The sequence below is a fragment of the Gopherus flavomarginatus genome, chromosome 1 (genome assembly GCF_025201925.1).
Source record: "Gopherus flavomarginatus isolate rGopFla2 chromosome 1, rGopFla2.mat.asm, whole genome shotgun sequence".
Taxonomy (NCBI): Eukaryota; Metazoa; Chordata; order Testudines; family Testudinidae; genus Gopherus; species Gopherus flavomarginatus.
The window spans coordinates 171504631-171523013 of record NC_066617.1 but is presented as its reverse complement, the minus strand read 5'-3'; the positions used below and the strand labels follow the sequence as shown (position 1 = coordinate 171523013).

The window sequence follows — 18383 nt, the reverse complement described above, 5'->3', positions numbered from 1 at the left end:
TTCTTGATTTAGTCCTAAGTGGAGCACAGGATCTGGTCCAAGAGTGGAATATAGCTGAACTGCTCGATAACAGCTACCGTAATATAATTAAATGTAATATCCTTATAGGAGGAAAATACTAAAGAAGCCCACCATTGTAGCGTTTAACTTCAGAAAGGGGAACTACATAAAAATGAGGAAGCTAGCTGAATGGAAATTAAGAGGAACAGTCACAAAAGTGAAATGCCTGCAAGCTGCATGGAAAGTTTTTAACATCATAATTGAGGCTCAAATTAAATGTATACCCCAAATTAAAAAGAACAGTAAGATGACAAAAATGCCACCATGGCTAAACAAGAGAGTAAAATAATCTGTTAGACGCAAAAAGGCATCCTTTAAAATTCTGAAGTCAAATCCTATTGAGGAAAATAGAAAGGAGTATAAACTGTGGTAAGTCAAGTGTAAAAGTATAATTAGGCAGGCCAAAACAGAATTTGAAAAGCAGCTAGCCAAAGGCAAAAAAACTAACTGCAAAAAAAAAAAGTTATTTCGTACATCAGAAACAGGAAGCCTGACAAACAATCAGTGGGGCCACAATCTAGGTGGTAAAGCAACACTCAAGGAAGACATGGCCATTGTAGAAAAGCTAAACGAATTTTTTGCATCGGAGTAAGTGAGGGAGATGCCCACACCTGAGCCATTCTTTTTACGTGACAAATCTGAGGAACTGTTCCAGATTGAGGGGTCAATAAAGGAGATTTTGGAATAAATTGTTTAATTAAACAATAAAAAGCCACTGGGACAAGATGGTATTGACCCAAGAGTTCTGAAGAAACTCAAGTATGAAATTGCAGAACTACTAACTGTGATATGTAACCTATCACTTGAACCATCTTCTGTACCAGATGACTGGAGGATAGCTAATATGACACCAATTTTTTAAAAAGACTTCTTTGGTGATCTCAGCAATTACAGAGCTGTAAGCCTAACTTCAGTACCAGGCAACTGGCTGAAACTATAGTAAAGAACAGAATTATCAGATATATAGATTAACACCATTTGTGGGGGAAGAGTCAATATGGCTTTTGTAAAGGGAAATCGTGCCCCACCACTCTATTAGAATTCTATGAGGAGGCCAAAAAATGTGGATAAGGATGATCCAGTGCATAGAATGTACCTGGACTTTCAGAAAGCCTTTGACAAGGTCCCTCACCAAAGGCTCTTAAGCAAACTAAGCAGTCATGGAATAAGAGGGAAGGACTTCTCATAGATCAGTAACTGGTTAAAAGACAGGAAACAAAGGGTAGGAAAGCGTGGTCAGTTTTCAGAAGGGAGAGAGGTAAATAGTGGTGTCCCCCAGGGCTCTATACAGGGACCAGTGCTATTCAACATATTCATAAATGATCTGGAAAAAGAGGGAAGGTGGCAAAGTTTGCAGTGATACAAAATTACTCAAGATAGTTAAGTCCAAAGCAGATGGCAAATAATTACAACAGGATCTCACAAAACTGGGTGACTGGGCAACAAAATGGCAGATGGAATTCAAGGTTGATAAATGCAAAATAATACACACTGAAAAACATAATCCAAACTGAATGCAAAATGATGGGATCTAAATTAGCTGTTACCAGTGAAGAAAGATCTTGGAGTCATTGTGGATAGTTCTCTGAAAATATCTGCTCAAAGTGCCTCGGCAGTCAAAAGAGCTAACAGAATGTTAGGAACCATTAGGAATAATAAGACAGTAAATATCATAATGCCACTATATAAATCCATGGTATTTTCACACCTTGAATTCTGTGTTCAGTTCTGGCCACCCCATCTCAGAAAAGATATATTAGAAATGGGAAAGATACAGAGAAGGGCAACAAAAATTATTAAAGGTGTGGAACAGCTTCCATATAAGGAGAGATTAAAAGGACTGGAACTACTCACCTTGGAAAAGAGACACCTGACGCAGGGCAGGGGTGATAGAAGTCGATAAAACCATGACAGGTATGGAGAAAGTGAATATAGAAGTGTTATTTACCCCTTCACATAACACAAGAACCAGGGGTCATCCAATGAAATTAATAAGCAGCAGGTTTCAAACAAACAAAAGAAAGTACTTCTTCACACAACACAAAGTCAACCTGTGGAACTCGTTAGCAAGGGATGTCGTGAAGGCCCAAACTATAAATGGAATTTAAAAAGAATTAGATAAGTTCATGGAGGATAGATCCATCAATGGCTATCAGTCAAGATAGTTGGGGATGCAACCCCATTCTCTGGGTGTCCATAAGCCTCTGATGGCCAGATGCTAGGACTGGATGATAGGAGATGGATCACTTGATGATTGCCCTGTTCTGTTCATTTCCTTTGAAGCATCTTTCATTGGCCACTGTCAGAAGAGAGAATACTGGGCTAGATTAACGACTGATCAGACTCAATATGGCCATTCTGTGAGTAAAGTTCAGCATGTGTGTTTGAAGGATGAGGGCATGAGCCCACCCACCTACCCCATCCCTTTTTGTTTGTGAATTTTTTGCAAATTGATCCTGATCATTTTCAAATATATTCCTTACTTCTAAGTATTTGCTAAATAGCTGGACATATAATGTTCAGTCTATGAGTTGTTCATGAACTGTTCACTTCAACTTTTATTACAGGGGAAGTGGGGCTAGCTATTTAAGTCACATATAAAGTTGTGATGCTCCCTGATTGGGTAATGAAGCTTTTAAAACAGCAGAATAGCTAATGGTGAATAATGCACTTCTGGCATGATTTTTGGACTAATAATAATGTAATAATCAAATTCATCTGTGGCATAATTTTGTGACACTCCCATTATCTACAGTGGGAACTGCACCTCTATACAGAACACCTGAATTTGGCTCTGAGACATGTTATGTTCACAGTATATACACTGAGGAGTTAGATAAAACCATACTCTTACTAGAAGGTTGCAATATCACACTAGTTCTTAGACTTTAGAATAATAATACAAAATAACCCAAAAACAGAGAGGAAGAGAGAGAAATCAGGCTGCTCCCTAAGAAACAGAGTGGCACAACTCACGCCACCTTATTCTAAACTTGCTGTCTGCATACTGACTACCGCTGCAGTGTTAGGCCCAGATTGCACACATCCCTGAAGAGCCCCGAGCCTGCAAGCAGGACTAGGAAATCCCTCTGAGTATTTAAAGTGACAGCTTACAATGACAATACAGTTTTCAACACACTGGACAGGATAAGAAAGAGACCATGAATATTATAACTAATGAAAATCATAGTAAACCATGATGCCTTTAGTTGTGAATATATTCTTCAATCAACTTTACTGTTCAACCAGCTATAATTATTATTGATGATTATGCACAAAATGGTATGAATGCCACTGCACAGATGTGTAAGAATGAGATGCATATTTGTGTGTGGAAATTGTTCTAAAAGTAGCTGGAAGGGAAATAAAATCACTTTCAAGCAAGCTAACCAGCAAAACACACACAATATGCAACCTATTCACAGCTGCCAAAAGAGATCCATCTAGTTTCTTTTTTTAACCAGAGGGGGAAACTTAACCAGTAAAAGCTCTTTGGAGCCAAGAAAGACATTCCTTAAAAAAATCAAGCTGGAATAAGCCAAAATCTCATTCAAAGATCAAGACAGGCAGCCATTTAAGCTAATGCACTGGGCCAAATTTACTAATGGAGTTAGAGGGAGCAACTCAATTGAAATCAATGCTATTGTCTTTGCTTCAGAGTGTTTAGGTTAGTGTTGCAGGCTTGTTAAAAGTTGTGTATGTTTGAATAACGTATATATATACCCCACTTCAAAACCTTTCTTCTGCATGGATATAAAACTTCTCTTGACACTTTTCTTAAGAGTAGGGATAGGGTGACCAGATGTCCCGATTTTATAGGGACTGTCCTGATTTTTTGGTCTTTTTCTTATATAGGCTCCTATTACCCCCCACCCCCATCCCGATTTTTCACACTTGCTGTCTGATCACCCTAAGTAGGGGCCTTGCTATGTTCTCCTTGGCCAAATTTTTCTCTTTTCACCACACTGTTCTGTGGTTTGGTTGCTGCTACACTTCATCCCTGAAGCAGCCATGTTACTATGGAGCTATATGTGCATGGTTTATGAAACTGTTTGCAATCCTTAAAGCAGGGCCGGCTCTAGGCACCAGCATTCCAAGTATGTGCTTGGGGCAGCACTTTTCAAGGGGAAGCAGTCCATTTTGGACTGGGGTTTTTTTTGTTTGTTTGTTTGGTTTGGTTTTTTTTTGCTTGGGGCAGCAAAAACCCTGGAGCCAGCCCTCCCTTAAAACTAGATAAATGGGAAATATTTTTGCAGTGCTTTTCCTGGCATCTCTAAACTCTTTTCTTCCCCCCACCTACCAGTGATCACATATCTGTAATATTTGCCTTTACCTTTAATGCACATTCCATGTATGCCATGAACCTGAGGCTTCCATTCCTTCCTTAACTTAATACCATGCAACATTTAATTGTGCCTTTAAAAGGCACAAAATGAGCTCAAACTAGCTATGGGAATAAAGGGAAACAAGAAGACTTTTTATCAATACATTAGAAGCAAGAGGAAGACCAAGGACAGGGTAGGCCCACTGCTCAGTGAGGAGGGGGAAACAGTAACGGGAGACTTGGAAATGGCAGAGATGCTTAATGACTTCTTTGTTTCGGTCTTCACTGAGAAGTCTGAAGGAATGTCTAATATAGTGAATGCTTACGGGAAGAGGGTAGGTTTAGAAGATAAAATCAAAAAAGAGCAAGTAAAAAATCACTTAGAAAAGTTAGATGCCTGCAAGTCACCAGGGCCTGATGAAATGCATCCTAGAATACTCAAGGAGTTAATAGAAGAGGTATCTGAGCCTCTAGCTATTATCTTTGGGAAATCATGGGAGACGGGGGATATTCCAGAAGACTGGAAGGGGGCAAATATAGTGCCATCTATAAAAAGGGAAATAAAAACAACCCAGGAAACTACAGACCAGTTAGTTTAACTTCTGTGCCAGGGAAGATAATGGAGCAGGTAATTAAAGAAATCATCTGCAAACACTTGGAAGGTGGTAAGGTGATAGGGAATAGCCAGCATGAATTTGTAAAGAACAAATCGTGTCAAACTAATCTGATAGCGTTCTTTGATAGGATAACGAGCCTTGTGGATAAGGGAGAAGCAGTGGATGTGATATACCTAGACTTTAGTAAGGCATTTGATACGGTCTCGCATGATATTCTTATAGATAAACTAGGAAAGTACAATTTAGATGGGGCTACTATGAGGTGAGTGCATAACTGGCTGGATAACCGTACTCAGAGAGTAGTTGTTAATGGCTCCCAATCCTGCTGGAAAGGTATAACAAGTGGGGTTCCGCAGGGGTCTGTTTTGGGACCGGTTCTGTTCAATATCTTCATCAACGATTTAGATGTTGGCATAGAAAGTACGCTTATTAAGTTTGCGGACGATACCAAACTGGGAGGGATTGCAACTGCTTTGGAGGACAGGGTCAAAATTCAAAACGATCTGGACAAATTGGAGAAATGGTCTGAGGTAAACAGGATGAAGTTCAATAAAGATAAATGCAAAGTGCTCCACTTAGGAAGGAACAATCAGTTTCACACATACAGAATGGGAAGAGACTGTCTAGGAAGGAGTATGGCAGAAAGAAATCTAAGGGTCATAGTAGACCACAAGCTTAATATGAGTCAACAGTGTGATACTGTTGCAAAAAAAGCAAACGTGATTCTGGGATGCATTAACAGGTGTGTTGTAAACAAGACACGAGAAGTCATTCTTCCGCTTTACTCTGCGCTGGTCAGGCCTCAGCTGGAGTATTGTGTCCAGTTCTGGACACCGCATTTCAAGAAAGATGTGGAGAAACTGGAGAGGGTCCAGAGAAGAGCAACAAGAATGATTAAAGGTCTTGAGAACATGACCTATGAAGGAAGGCTGAAGGAATTGGGTTTGTTTAGTTTGGAAAAGAGAAGACTGAGAGGGGACATGATAGCAGTTTTCAGGTATCTAAAAGGGTGTCATCAGGAGGAGGGAGAAAACTTGTTCACCTTAGCCTCCAATGATAGAACAAGAAGCAATGGGCTTAAACTGCAGCAAGGGAGATTTAGGTTGGACATTAGGAAAAAGTTTCTAACTGTCAGGGTAGTTAAACACTGGAATAGATTGCCTAGGGAAGTTGTGGAATCTCCATCTCTGGAGATATTTAAGAGTAGGTTAGATAAATGTCTATTAGGGATGGTCTAGACAATATTTGGTCCTGCCATGAGGGCAGGGGACTGGACTCGATGACCTCTTGAGGTCCCTTCCAGTCCTACAGTCTATGAATCTAAGTAACTACCCTAGGAGAAAAGGAACAGCCATCCCACCTGCACCTCTTTGTTTCTCTAGTATGTCTCAGTATTTATTATTTAAAAGCTTGAAGTCTTAAGTGATTTTCCTAGTACACATACAGGTAGAATCAATTCATTCAAAAGGGGGTATTAAAAACATTTGGATGCAGAAGTGAGATGTTCAGATAATAGGAGAAGTAAATGAGTAATTCACACAGGGGGGATATAACCTATATTTAGCTAAAAGGGCATTTCAGATTAAATCGGTTCTGATAATGGGTTTTCATCATAATCCTATTTAACAGACAATTAACTCATAGCACATGGGCAGCACGGTCTATTGGCAAGAGACTGGGAGTAAAAGGATATGGAGTTCAATTCTTGACTCAGGTACTTTCTGTGAGCTAGATTGTGTAAATTGTACCATGGAAGGAGTAGCTCCAGAAGGCATTGTGACTCAGAGACACATGTTTCAGTCAATATTCCTCCCTTCCTGCTTATTCATGGTTTTATCTATAACAGGAACACACTGCTACTGACCGCTCTGGCTCATCTACTCTGGATCCATAATCTGGATAGCCCATACACTGTAAGTCTACAGAGCAGCTGGGAGGGTACGTGAGTAGATAGACACATGTAAAAGTTAAGGCACTAAAAATAGCAGTTCAGCTGCAGGGGCTAAGGCTAGCCACCAGAGTACACACCCCGGGAGGCAGGAGGGATTGTAGTCTGGAAACTAGCCTGAGCTGCCGCTCTTGCCTTTACACTGCTATTTCTAGCGGGCTAGCTCAAGCAGAGCTAATTCATGTCTGTCTTCTAATCGTGCTGAGAGGCACCTTCAAGGCTGTGGTGTAGGTATATTCTTGAGGACTAAAGAAGAGTCTTACTCCCTTCTGCAGTCCTGTAATCCAGGTCACAGTCTAGCCTTGTGTGACTTTGGGCAAGTTACTTAACCTCTGTGTGGCTCAGTATCCACCTCTGGCAAGTGATAATAATCCCCTATCCGTAAGCTCTTCAGATGAAGGGAGTGCTAGAGAAGCCAAATGTGATCATTATTATATCATTCCTTGAGGGACTGGATTACTTTTTATTTTATTTGTTATCCACATCATATTTATACCTAGTGTGTAACATTCTTCTGCTCATAGGAATGGTGTTGCTTTCACAACTCCTCAGGAAGGAGTTCTCAGCTTCTCTTTCCTTACCTTGTGAGTGCCTCAGAGCAGAGATCCAATGTCATCCACTCTTGTTTAAAACCCCAGTGCCATGAGTCATATGATTACATGAAGGTCTCAGCTCCCATTAAGCAAAAACTAGTACATTAGTTCTAGCCCACGTGGTATGGGGAAAAAGCTTGAATATGTGAATCATAAAGGCTCAAACCAGAAGGCGAAGGAAAAAAAATCAAATTTATTTTTAAACTCAACACTTTTAAGACAATCTCATGAGGTCAGACTGTCCTTCATGCATATTTCGAGTACCTGCCCTGTGAGAAATCCTAGTACAACACTGGGCTTCCCAAAAGATAACATTTCTGAACAAGAGATTCTAACATAAGAGAGGCATAGGTTCTGCTACTGCTCTACCGTGGCTCTCCTAAGAGCCCCTCAGTCAGCTGGCCATGATGGCGGAAAGAGAGAAATTTCCTCTTCCGTTTCATTTTACATATTTCATTGGTACAGAGAAGGCAATGGCACTGCGTTGCCAAGGGCTTGTATGGACAGGTTGTAAAACTTGTAGTGACAGAATAGGCTGGCTTGCTAAGGGCCTCCAGGGAGGGCTGACTTGCTAAGTGCAAGAGGGGCAGAGAGTACGCTTCATACTGTAACAACATGCATAAGTATGTCTGTGACTAGTGAATGCTGCTTGGCGAACACACTGCAGCAGGCAGTGAATGCTGAAGGTGTGCTGAGACAGCAGCCAACGTTTCATCTTAAGATGCCTCTCTGGCTGGAATGGGATCCTTATGGAATACTCCTACGGCATGTAATAGAAAATTCTAACTTTCCCTTCCTTCTTTAATTTTTTTTTTTAATCATGCTATAGAACTGAACACAAAATTGTTTCCCTGCTACAGAATTCTATAGAATGTTTTAAAACACCTATAGAGAGGCGATCATCTTCTATTGCAAACTTCCATAATAATATGGTAATTTTTATAAAATCCTATATGTTTCATCACTATTTAATTCCATAGGAATTGTGTATATAAGGGGAGGCCATTCCCAAGTAAGACTGAGGAATGTTGGCCTATCTCCATCAGCCCACAACTGCTTGTCAAGAAGCAGCCTAGTCTATTGTTACTTGACTGAGCCCTTTGTCAATGCCATAATTCCAATGCTCTCACGCTGGATCAGAGATTACATGATACCCAAGAAGAAGATGTCAGACTCTCTCTGGCAGACATAGAGGTCTTTTTTATTTAACCTGAGCCTCAATCAAACCCTATCTTGCTCTGTGATGTAAAAGTAAGTAGCTAATTAAAGATATGATTAGGCATCCAATGAACTCAATAGCAAAATTCTAATTGAATTCCGTGGCCCTATCAGCATGGGGGGCTTTTAATTTAATACATTTGCCAGGTGCCCTGAAGCCACTGAAGGAAAAAGATGCTTGACAAACCCCCAGAGGAGTATCTGAAAGAAAGATACCAATAAAAAAAATGGAATTAAAAAACTGCACACTATTCATTGTATTGTACTGAGTAGAAAAAGGGAATAAAAGAGGGAAATAAAATTTTGAAATTTCAGGATTTTTCAAACAAATATTTTGCAAAAAAAGTCTGGAAAAAAAACCCAACATTATTCCATTTCTATCCCTGTGAAATAGAAACAACTTTGAAAGGGTTTTGGTTTTTTTTTTTGCCAAATTGTTTTTTTATTTTTGACAAGTTCTTTTGGAAATGTTGTTGGATTTTGAACCTAGCTTGATCTTCTCATGGAACCTTTCATATGTTGGTGCTTAGAGTTGCACGAATACTTACAGACATCAGTAACTTAATGAAATATGTCAAATGAAACTGAAATAGATGTATCCCTTTGTCCTCTCTCATGGCTAGCAGACAGAGGGGCTCACCAGGAGAGGCCAAGTCCGAGCCCAAGCAGAACCTATATCTCTGGTTAGCATTGCCTACTCTGCAATGTTTATCTTTTGAAAAGCATGGTGTGACTGTAATGAATACTCTGTCTTGACTTTGATCCTATTTACCCACCTCTTGCTCAAGACAGGATCCCTCTTATAATCACTTATAGTAGGAGTGAGAAAAAATTGTCTATTCTCATACTTTGTTTGAGAGCAATAATAAAGGTGCAGGATTGAGTTTTCCAATAAACAAAAGTCACAGACTATAGAGCAGTGATTCATAGTTACATAGCTAGACTATACCCCCAGGACTTGGACAGTGGTTAGCTCAGAAAACTGGAAATCTGGTAAGCTGGATTCTGTTCCTAGCTCTGCTATTGGCTCATTACGTATCTTTATTCAAATTATTTAACTTCTCTGTGCCTCCGATTCCCAATCAATAAAATGGAGCTAACAATATCCACTTTTGTAAAAGACAATGAGGTTTACAGATGAGTGCAAAATGTTATTTATTATTATAATGCTGTGCCATGGCTTCTGGACATGGGACTGTTAATGTGAGTGTTAAACTAATGGACAGTGTTTATGATTAATGTATTGTGGAGATGCCAAGTGTACAGATGGAGGTCTGGCTGCTCTCTTGCCGCTGAAGGAAATGGCACTCGCACCCTGTCAGTCTGACAAATTGTTATTGCGGGTAGCCTTTGAAGAGGCTTCAGGCATGCAGGCCTATTTATGCTACTCTTCTGAATTTCCCTGCCAGCTACAGCAGTCAGCTGCCTCCCTGACAATTCTCTGTGTCTGTGACACTTGTCTCTACCCATTTCCAATGTGACCACATATAACAGTCAGCTTCACTTTACGGAATAAGAATCTGAAATTGCAAATCAGTGCCTACTGGTAGCTATACTAGAGACTAGATTAGATAGCCTATTGAAAGTTAGTGTGCCTCCTAGGCAGGGTGTATATAACATACACTTTTACAACCATACATGGGTATGTTTATCCATAAAAATAGAACCGTACATTAAATATGTAAATGATAGTGCAGTTCTGCCTCTACATTTGAGAACTGCTGCTACATGTGCCCCAGGGGCCTCAGGAACCAAATGAGCATAAGCACATGGTATCCCATGACAGCAAGGGTAGACAGTGGTGACACTAGCATGCAGTGTCTTGATGATGGAAGAGGACTTGGTAAAAGGCACACAGTCTTTTTGGCAACAAGCAGTTTGCTTGACAGCCCTGCAGCAGGGAGTGACAGCACAGCGGTAGATCATTTCAGTAGAAACCACAAGCACTGGAAACAGAAAAGGAGGGTGCTGCATACCCAGCCCCAAGAACTTAGAAGGGGGGTAGAATACTGCAGACTTCTGGTGCAGAGTTACAGTAGTGCATGCTGCAGATCTGCACCCAGCTTAATGGCACAGTGAAGCTGTACACACAGCATCATCCTTGGGATTCAGAAACACAGACTACTATTGTAGTTTACAGATAAACACCTGACACTAAGAGCATGCATCTCTCCCATAGGTAAGAACAGGCCTCCTGGCAGCTAGAAGAATGTGTGCTCTATGGCTGTATTGGCGGCAGGGTTTTGGGTATATTATATATGCTGCCTTTGCAGCAGGGTGTGGGTGTGCTATATATACTGCCTTGGCAACAGGGATGAGTGGGTGTGTTGCAGCTGTACCCCTCTGGACTCTGCAGCAGAAAGAGAGTGTGCACACAGTTTTCTCTCATTGGCACCATACTATACAACTGTACACAAATCTGATATTGTCCCAGAACTCCAGTCTGCAGCTCTCTGTGCCCAGGACAGAACATGTTTTAGACTGGAAATGGCATATAATTTTGGAGGGAATTGTCTTGAAAAATAGCCCAGAATGTGGTCACTTTTGGTGAAGAGACATCAAATAAACCACAATAATAAAAATAAAATAATAAAATAATATCTAGCTCTTCAATAACACATTTTATTAGTAGATCTCGAAGTGCTTTACAAAGCGGTTACTAGCATCATCCCCCTTTTACAGATGGGAAAACTGAGGCACAGGGCAGTGAAGTGACTTGCCCAAGGTCACCCAGCAAGCCAGTGGCACAGCATTTATTTTACTGACAACTGTGTTTTATCCTAAAGTAAGTAAGATTGGTGATGATGTTGAATGATGTTTGAAGATTGCGTTCATTCTCTCCTGTTTTTTAATTGTTTTGTGGGAGGTGACATGGACAGAGTTAAGGCTGCTTGGATGAATTCAGCTCCACCATTCCATACTTCCTAATTTTTTTTGCAGGATGATTTTCCAGGCTAAGTTCCACTCCCTATTTACAACCTTGACTCCAATTTAATAAAGTTTACCACTTAAGGTATTTAATTAGTGGACAGAGAGAAGTGAGGCCCTACTCTCAACTCTGTGGCATTTGTATGTATGCAGCACAATTACTTTTGAAAACTGTAGTCAATCAATTCCAGCATATGAGGGAATGTTCTAGGTATCAATGGGCAGAAGCCTATTGATTCTGGTAATAATCAGAAAGCAGGAAAAGCCCGATTTCCACTATCTGGCCTATAGAATGCTGCAGGCAGAGAAAGTTCCCTGTTGCTCTCTGCTGTAGCCTATTCACTTATTAGAGGGCCACGCACTTCACTGCGTACGTGAGGTGAGCTGTATACCCAGTTGGGTCTCTTGCCCCTCCCATCCCACTGCAGGCAGCTCCTTCCCTTACCAACCAGGACCCTTGCCTCCTCTTTCCTGCACCCTTGCTAGGCCCTGACAGTCATTCAGGCCAGCCTTCATCCGGGCCCCTCACCACCCGCTCTGACAAGTTCCTCTCCAGCCAGGCCTCCATTTGCACTTAAGAAGTTGAATAACACATACACAGATCGGCCTGCATGAACAACGAAGAGTGTGACCCTCTAGTTTTAAAACATTGTGAATTACTCCATAACAGGAGTCCCTGCAGAGTTTGCAAGCTACAGGGGATGTCTTACAGGTTTTGCAGGGCTGAGGCGATGGCATTCAGAGAATGAATAGGATAAGGAACAAGGATTACACACACCCCTGAAAGACAAAAGTTTTACCAATGAACAGTGTCTGTGTGAACAGTGCTTTGTCTCCTGCCTCTCGTTAGAGGTGGAATTTTTTTGTTGGCGGGAGAGAGCTCGGCTACAAGGAGCGGTTATGCTGCCCACCTTTTAGTGGCACGGCTGTAGTGGCACAGCTGTGTTGCTAAAAGGTGCGTAGTGTAGACATAGCCTTAGTAGGCTATGTTTTGTTTTGGTGTGTTATTAGATGAGAATCCCTGACTTTATTTTTTTAAGGAAAAGGAAGACTTTAGGTCTCAGCGTGTGGAGGAAAGCTAGAAAATGTGCCCTGAGTTCAGCTGAAGACCTCAAACACCAAATACCAAATAAAAAGATCCCCAAGTGAATTTTTATTTGTGATTTTAAGCCATTCTCTTTGGAGGGGGAGGGGGCTGATTCGCGAGTTTTTAACTCTTGGGGTTGGCAATACAGTGTATTGCAAGTTTGACAGTGTCTCCCCACAGGGTCCAGGAGCCTGGGCAGAGACCAGGAGCCTACAAAAGACTTGAAACTGCGCAGGACTCACCCTGACCCTACCAAGAGACCCCGCGCACTGGGATCCCAATCCCCGCCCCCTCGCGCTGGGGTCCCAGCCGCCCCTCTGCCCCCGCCCCCAGCCGCCCCCGCTAACGTTCGCGCGCTCGGGCTGGGATTCTCTCCCTGCCCCTGGTAACCGAAAGCGAAACCCGCCGGCCCCGCCCCGCCGGCTGCGAAGCGCGTCAGCTCGGGCGGCTCCCTGGCCAGCGCGGTTCGCATCGCGGCGGAGGCGGGGAGGCTTCCTGGACCGAGCAGCGCCTCGCGGACGGGACCATGTGGGCGCTGGGCGCCTGGGTGCTGCTGGGCGCCGTGTGCGCGGGTGAGTCCCCGCGCGCCGCTTCCCTCCCCCCCCCCCCCCCCGGGCCTAGAGCCCCTGGCCGGGCGCATCGGGCAGCGGCACCCGGGCGGGAATGGCGGGGCCTGGCGCTGCCACCGAGCGGGACGAGCCGCGGGCCCGGACCCCTCCGCCAGCCCGTAGTGGCTCGTCGCGCCCGGGCGCCGCGTGGGGAGGGGGGCCGGGGCCCTGCACTCGGCTCTGCTGAAAGCGGCGGGCACCGCAGAGGTCCGTGGGAGAGCCCGGGCCGGGGGGGGGAGGGCGCATTGGGGGGCGCGCGGGGAGGGGGCACGTGTGTGTCTGTGTTGGGAACCGAGCCCAGGGCCAGGCTCTGCCTTGGGAGCGGTGTAAGCCACGTTCCCATATAGCCTCTGTGGGTGGAAGTTACATTTCGCTTCCTGTCTTTAGGCTCCTGCGGGGGGGAGGGGGTGGCTGGCTTTTCAGTGCCGAGCACCCCCAGGTTCCGCTGCAGGCAGTGGGGGTGGCAGGTGCTCAGTACCCCCAAAGCGCAGGCGACTGGCATTGGGGAACCCAGCTAATTTTTACATTGATGTTTAACATTCTGGGGTATGTTATAGCCCTTTGTATGTTCTTAGAAGTGTATATGCACAGAGACCTATGCTACATGATTTGAAGTGTGTGTGCACAGAGGCCCCTACAACATAATTATATAATTGTGTAAATAAATAAATTCTCTTGTCATATCAATCTATAAAAAGGGAAATAGGAACAACCTGGGGAATTACAGACCAGGCTGCTTAACTTCTGTACCTGGAAAGATGATGGAGCAAATAATTAAGCAATCGATTTGGAAACACCTAGAAGATAATAAGGTGATAAGTGGCAGTCAGCATGGATTTGTCAAAAACAAATCATGTCAAACCAACCTGATAGCTTTCTTTGACAGCTTAATAAGCCGTGTGGATGGGGGGAAGCAGCAGGTGTGGTATAGCTTGACTTTAGTAAAACTTTTGATACTGTCCCACATGACCTTGTCATAAACAAACTAGGGAAATGCATCCTGTATGTAGCCAGTATAAGGTGGGTGCAAAACTGGCTGGAAAACCGTTCCCAGAGAGTAGTTATCAGTGGTTCACAGTCATGCTGGAAGGGCATAATCAGTGGGGTCCCACACGGATCAGTTCTGTGTCTGGTTCTATTCAGTATCTTCATCAACGGTTTAGGTAATGGCATAGACACTTATAAAGTTTGTGGGTGATACCAAGCTAGGAGGGGTTGCAAGTGCTTTGGAGGATAGGATTAAAATTCAAAATGATCTGGACAAACTGGAGAAATGATCTGAAGTAAATAGAATGAAATTGAATAAGGACAAATGCAGAGTACTCCATTTAGGAAGGAACAATCCGTTGCACACATACGAAATGGGAAATGACTGTCTAGGAAGGAGTACTGCAGAAAGAGATCTGGGGGTCGTAGTGGACCACAGGCTAAATATGAGTCAACCGTGTAATGCTGTTCCCAAAAAAGATAACATTCTTCTGGGATGTATTAGCAGGAGTGTTGTAAACAAGACACAAGAAGTAATTCTTCTGCTCTACTCCGTGCTGATTAGGCCTCAATTGGAGTATTGTGTCCAGTGCTGGGCACCGCGTTTCAGGAAGTATATGGACAAATTGGAGAGAGTCCAGAGAAGAGCGACAAAAATGATTAAAGGCTAAGAAAACATGACTTATGAGGGAAGATTGAAAAAATTGGGCTTGTTTAGGGCTGGTCTACACTAGGGGGGAAATGGATCTAAGATACACAACTTCAGCTACATGAATAGCGTAGCTGAAGTCAAAGTATCTTAGATTGAGTTACCTGCCGTCCTCACAGTGCATGGTCGACGTCCGCAGCTCCCCCTGTCGACTCCGCTACCGCCATTCGGATTGGTGGAGTTCCGGTGTCGACAGGAGCTTGTTCGGGGATCAGTATATCACATCTAGATGAGATGCGATATATCGATCCCCGAGAAATCGATTGCTACCCGCTGATATGACCGGTAATGAAGACGTACCCTTGGTCTGGAAAAGAGAAGACTGAAGGGGGACAAGGTAACAGTTTTCAAGTACATAAAAGGTTATTACAAGGAAGAGGGAGAAAATGTTGTTTTTCTTAACTTCTGAGGATAGTACAAGAGCAATGGGCTTAAATTGCAGCAAGGGAGGTTTAGGCTGGACATTAGGAAAAACTTCCTATCTGTCAGGGTGGTTAAGCGTTGGAATAAATTGTCTAGGGAGGTTGTGGAATGTCCATCATTGGAGATTTTTAAGAACATGTTAAACAAACACTTGTCAGGAATGGTCTAGATCAGGAGTTGGCAGCCTTTCAGAAGTGGTGTGTCAAGTCTTCATTTACTCACTGTAATTTAAGGTTTCGTGTGCAAGTAATACATTTTACATTTAAAGGGACTGGCAGACAGAACCCCAGATTGATAGCAGGCTGAGTGGGGCCGGTGGCGGGGACCCCGGCTGGCAGGGGCCAGCAGACAGAACCACTGCCGGTCTGGGGTTCCATCCGCCAGCCCCTGCTAGCTGGGGTCCCTGCTGCCGGCCCAAGGTTCTGTCCATCCAGGCCAGCAGCGGGCTGAGTGGGGTTGGTGGCCAGAACCCCAGGCTGACAGCGCCACTGAAAATCAGCTCGCGTGCTGTCTTTGGCATGCGTGTCATAGGTTGCTGACCCCTGGTCTAGATTATACTTAGTCCTGCCATGAGTGCAGGGGACTGGACTAGATGACCTCTTGAGGTCCCTTCCCGTTCTGTGATCCTATGTATGTCTTCCTTGGATCATGAAAAGCTGAAACCAGGAATCAGCTATATGAAGTCAACAGACAGGCCCAGTCCAGTAATGTGCCTAAATCTAAGCATATGAGTAGTCCCTTTAGCTTAATAGGACTGTCTTGTGCTGGAATACCTTGCTGAATCTGGGACAAAGTGATAACTCTCAAGAGTTTTATGTTAGTAGTTAATTTAAAGGAACATTTAAGTTAATACAGTAGAACAGGGGTCGGCAACCTATGGCACGCGTGCCAAAGACGGCACGCGAGCCAATTTTTAATGGCATGCTGGAGCCTGCTGGGACTCCAGCATGCCACTAAAAAATCCTGCCCTGCCCAGCCCTGCCTGCTGTCCTCTGCCCTCAGCTCCTCCCGCAGGGGCAGGAAGCAGAAGCATAGCTGTGCGCACGGGGTGGGCAAATGACCCCACTCTCTGGGCATGGCAAGCCGTGGGTCCGTGCTTCCGATCTGGAGCACCGGGCCAGGTGCAGCAAGCTGCCGGCCCTTCCCCCGCCTTCTCCCCTCCCCTGGAGCCCTGCAGCCGCACGCAGCACTCTGTGGGTTGGGGCTGCGCACTCCCGCGGGGCAGCGTTTGGCTCTGCGGGGAGGCAGACACGCTTCCCGCTCAACTGGAGCTCTGCTGCCGCCGCACGCAACACTGAGGGGCGGGGCTGTGCTCTCCTGCAGGGCAGCATGTCTAGCTCTGTGTGGAGCCTCATGGTAAGGGGCCCAGGGCTGGGGGGGTTGGATAAGGGGTGGGGGAGGTCAGGGGACAGGGTGGGTTGGATGGGGGGTGATGAGGTGGGGGTCTCTGGAGGGGGCAGTTAGGGAGCAGAGGGGGTTGGATGGGGCATGGGAGTCCCAGGGTCTGTCAGGGGGTGGGGGTGGATGGATAGGAGACAGGGCAGTCAAGGCACTGGAAGCAAGGAGGGTCATGGGGGGGCAGTTAGGATGGGGGGGTCTCTGGAGGGGGTGGTCAGGGGACAAGGAGTTGGGGGGGGTTGGATGAGTTGGGAGTTCTGGGGGTCCTATCAGGAGGCAGGGAGCGATTGGATGGGGCATGGGAGTCCTGGGGGTCTGGCTGGGGATGGGGGTGTGGATAAGAGTCAGGGGATAGGTAAGGGGGTGGGGTCTAGTCTGGGGACAAGGAACAGTGAGACTTAGATAGGAGGTGGTCTCCTGGGGGGCATTTGGGGCAGGGATTCCAGAAGGAGGTAGTCAGGAGAAAAGGAGCAGGGGGGTTGGGAGTTCTTAGGGGGACAGTCACCCAGCCCTCTCCCCTGACCCCCCCACGCACACACTGCCCTCTGCTCGCACACACCCCCAGACCCCTGCCCTGAGCCCTGTACCTCCCTCATACACACCCAGCCCTCTGCTTGACTCCATTTCCCCCCAGTTCCCAACAACTCTAGCCCTGACTCTGGCACCCCCACACATACCCAGGCTCCCCTCTGCCCTGACACCTCCACCCCTCCACATACCCAACTCCCAGCCCTGACTCCAGCCCTCTGCCCCCAGCCCTCTGGGTCCCAGCCGCCGGCCCTGCATGGCCTGCTGCTGGTCTGGAGTTCTGGCTGCCGGACCCTTGCCAGCCGGGGTCCTGGCCACAGGCCTCGCTCAGCCCGCTGCTGGCCTAGGTAAACAGAACCCCAGACCAGCAGCGGACTGAGCAGACCGGCAGCATGAGATAAATATTTTAATTTCATTTTAAATAAAGCTTCTTAAACATTTTTAAAACCTTGTTTATTTTACAACACAACACTAGTTTAGTTATATAATACATAGTCTGAGACCGTCTAAAAAACATTAAAATGTATTACCGGCATGCGAAACCTTAAATTAGAGTGAATAAATGAAGACTCGGCACACCACTTCTGAAAGGTTGCTGACCCCTGCAGTAGAACTTCAGTTACAAACTGTGACCAATCAACCACACACTTCATTTGGAACCAGAAATATGAGATCAAGCAGCAGCAGAGACCAATAAAAGAGCTAATACAGTACAGTACTGTGTTAAACATAATGTACTAAAATAAATAAAGAAAGAAAGACTTGATAAGGTAAGGAAACTGTTTTTGTGTTTGTTTCATTTAAATTACGATGGTTAAAAGCAGCATTTTTCTTCTGCATTGTAAAGTTTCAAAGCTGTATTAAGTCAACGTTTGGTTCTAAAGTTTTGAAAGAACAGCTATAACATTTTGTTCAGAGTTACGAACATTTCAGATTTCAGAGTAGCAGCTGTGTT

The 18383-nt window shown here is 44.7% G+C and overlaps 2 protein-coding genes across 7 annotated transcripts in view; one reads left to right on the top strand and one right to left on the bottom strand.

Moving 5' to 3' along the window:
• HHLA2 (HERV-H LTR-associating 2) overlaps positions 1 to 18383 on the bottom strand; it is a 790111-nt gene that overhangs the window by 78281 nt on the left and 693447 nt on the right. The window lies entirely within an intron of this gene.
• The window catches only part of CD47 (CD47 molecule), a 47836-nt gene continuing 42658 nt past the window's right edge, over positions 13206 to 18383 (top strand). For 2 of the 5 annotated variants that reach the window (XM_050961013.1, XM_050961004.1), the window contains exon 1: positions 13208 to 13347. In XM_050961013.1, coding sequence (XP_050816970.1) covers positions 13302 to 13347 — 46 coding nt within the window. In that variant the 5' untranslated portion in view covers positions 13208 to 13301. Of the gene's footprint in view, positions 13348 to 18383 lie in introns of all 5 variants that reach the window. The other 3 variants (XM_050961035.1, XM_050961044.1, XM_050961024.1) reach the window with 3 other exon arrangements.